Genomic DNA, 2,172 nt, shown 5'->3' with positions numbered 1-2,172 from the left:
CTCCTGACCTTATAAGGCCCTTCCCAGTTGGGGGCTAGCTTTCCTCTCTCCCCTACTCCTGATGCCTCAATCTTCCTCAGAACTACATCTCCCTGTTGAAAGAACCTTTCTTTAACCCGTCTATTTTAATAGAGGGAGTCTCTTCGTTGATGCTCTACATTGCGGGCGTTGGCTTCATCCCTGACCTCATCAATGAGATCGAGAGCGAGCCTCATGTCTTCTTCGTTTGTCTCTGGTTTGTAAGCTTCGATCCTAGGGGCCCATGAGTGATCTCAAGGGGCACCACTGCCTCGGCTCCGTAAGCCAGCATGAATGAGGTCGCTTCAGTTGTCACTTTGCAGGTGGTTCGATATGCCCATAGTATAGGCATCAGCTCATCGACCCAAGTGTTTATCGAGCGTTCAACCCTCTTCTTAAATCCATTAAGGATGATTCTGTTAGCAACTTCCGCTTTCTCATTTGCCTGAGGATATGCAATGGAGGTGAAGCGAAGTTCTATGCTGTTATCGTCACAGTACTCTCTGAACTCTGCATTATCAAATTATTTCCCATTATCCGTGACAAGGATGTGTGGGATTCCATATTGGCATATCACATTCCCCCAGAAGAATTTGGTAATTTGCTTGGTGGTTATCTTGGCTAGTGCCTTAGCCTCAATCCACTTTGTAAAGTAGTATATTGCTACCACAATGAACTTCCTCTGTCCCGATGCTATGGGAAATGGTCCAAGTATGTCCATTCCCCACATTGCAAAAGGGATGGGTGTGTTGATCGACGTAAGCCTCTCTGGGGGCTGTCGTACTATTGGAGCATGCCTTTGGAATCTGTCGCATCTCTTCACATAAGCCTTTGTATCGGCTAGCATAGTTGGCCACTAGAACCTCAATCGATTTATCTTGTGAGCGAGGGCCCTGCCCCCTAGGTGTTGTCCATAAATCCCTTCATGGGCTTCTTTAAGTGCTTCCTCTGCTTCAAGAGTTTTTAAACACTTCAAGTACGGAATAACAAAGGACCTTTTGTAAAGAAGGCCTTCAATCAAAGAGTACCTTAATGCTCTAACTGACAGCTTGCATGCCTCTTGAGCATCATCGGGGAGCCACCCAATTTCTAAGTGGTTCTTGATCGGGTCTATCCAACAGCTTGCCACACCAACCGGTGCTATCAGATTTATGACATGAATAGTAGGGGTCTTCAAGACCTGAAAGTAAATACTTCTCAAATAGTTCTCGATTTTAGACGAGGCGAACTGAGACAATGCATTCGCCGTAGTGTTCTCCTCTCTTGGAATATGTTCTACGTACCATTCATAGAACTGAGTCAGTATTCCCTTCATAACTCTCAGGTACTTGGCCATAGTATCATCTTTGGCCTCAAACTCCCCATTAACTTGAGCAACCACAAGTCTCGAGTCTCCGCAGACCTTCAGGTTTTTGGCCCCCACGGCTCTAGCCAAGCCTAAGCCAGCTATCAATGCTTCATATTATGCTTCATTGTTCGTAGTCAGAAAGTCCAACTTCAAAGCATATTCAATAATAAACCCATCAGGGCTTTGCAAGACTAGGCCTGCACCACTATATTTTATTTTGGACGCTTCGTCAAAATGGAGAACCCAATACTCTTTTAAAGTTATTTTATCATCCTTCTCTTTTTCTCCTCCCTCCGGGGTTACTATCTCTTGCCCCCCGACTTCTTGGTCGTTAATGGTGCATTCGACCACGAAGTCTGCTAAGGCCTAAGCTTTGATGGTCGTTCAAGGCTTGTACTTGATATCAAACTCTCCTAACTCAATCGCCCACTTGATGAGCCTTCTACTGGCCTTCGGGATATGAAGAATGTTCCTCAAGGGTTGGTCCATCAGGACTTCGATCTTGTGAGCCTGGAAGTATGGTCTTAACTTCCTCGAGGCTGTGATGAAAGCAAGCGCAAACTTCTCTGTGGTGGAGTAATTCAACTCTGCTTCGTGGAACACCTTGCTTACATAGTATACAGGCTTCTGGAGCTTCTACTCTTCCTTCACAAGGACTGCACTCACGGCTTGTTCAGATACCGGGCTTCAGTCATGTACTTCTTCAGCTGTTCAAAGGCCTCTTGGCTCTCTGTTGTCCATTCAAAGTCCTTCACCTTCTTAAGGGTTTTGAAAAAGGGCAGGCATTTGTCTCCAGACTTGGAGAT

At 45.8% G+C, this 2,172-nt stretch overlaps 1 protein-coding gene across 1 annotated transcript; it reads right to left on the bottom strand.

Annotated features, from left to right (window-relative positions):
* Positions 1-211: 211 nt before the first annotated feature.
* LOC141673787 (uncharacterized) lies at positions 212-865 on the bottom strand. The gene is made up of 2 exons (XM_074480527.1): positions 596-865; positions 212-463 (listed from the first exon to the last, which is right to left on the bottom strand). Exons 1-2 carry the CDS (start codon positions 863-865, stop codon positions 212-214), a joined length of 522 nt encoding a protein of 173 aa, XP_074336628.1.
* Between the last annotated feature and the right edge of the window lie 1,307 nt (positions 866-2,172).

This window comes from Apium graveolens, chromosome 7 (assembly GCF_009905375.1).
Source record: "Apium graveolens cultivar Ventura chromosome 7, ASM990537v1, whole genome shotgun sequence".
In the NCBI taxonomy this organism is placed as follows: domain Eukaryota; kingdom Viridiplantae; phylum Streptophyta; class Magnoliopsida; order Apiales; family Apiaceae; genus Apium; species Apium graveolens.
Note: the sequence above shows the minus strand (reverse complement) of the source record. Positions and strands in the feature narration are given on the sequence as shown.

Coding starts and splice junctions, on each gene's coding strand:
- LOC141673787 (XM_074480527.1), bottom strand. CDS start 865: ATGCTAGCCGATACAAAGGCTTATGTGAAGAGATGCGACAGATTCCAA. Junction 464..595: donor CCAAATTCTTCTGGGGGAAT/GTGATATGCCAA, acceptor GCATATCCTCAG/GCAAATGAGAAAGCGGAAGT.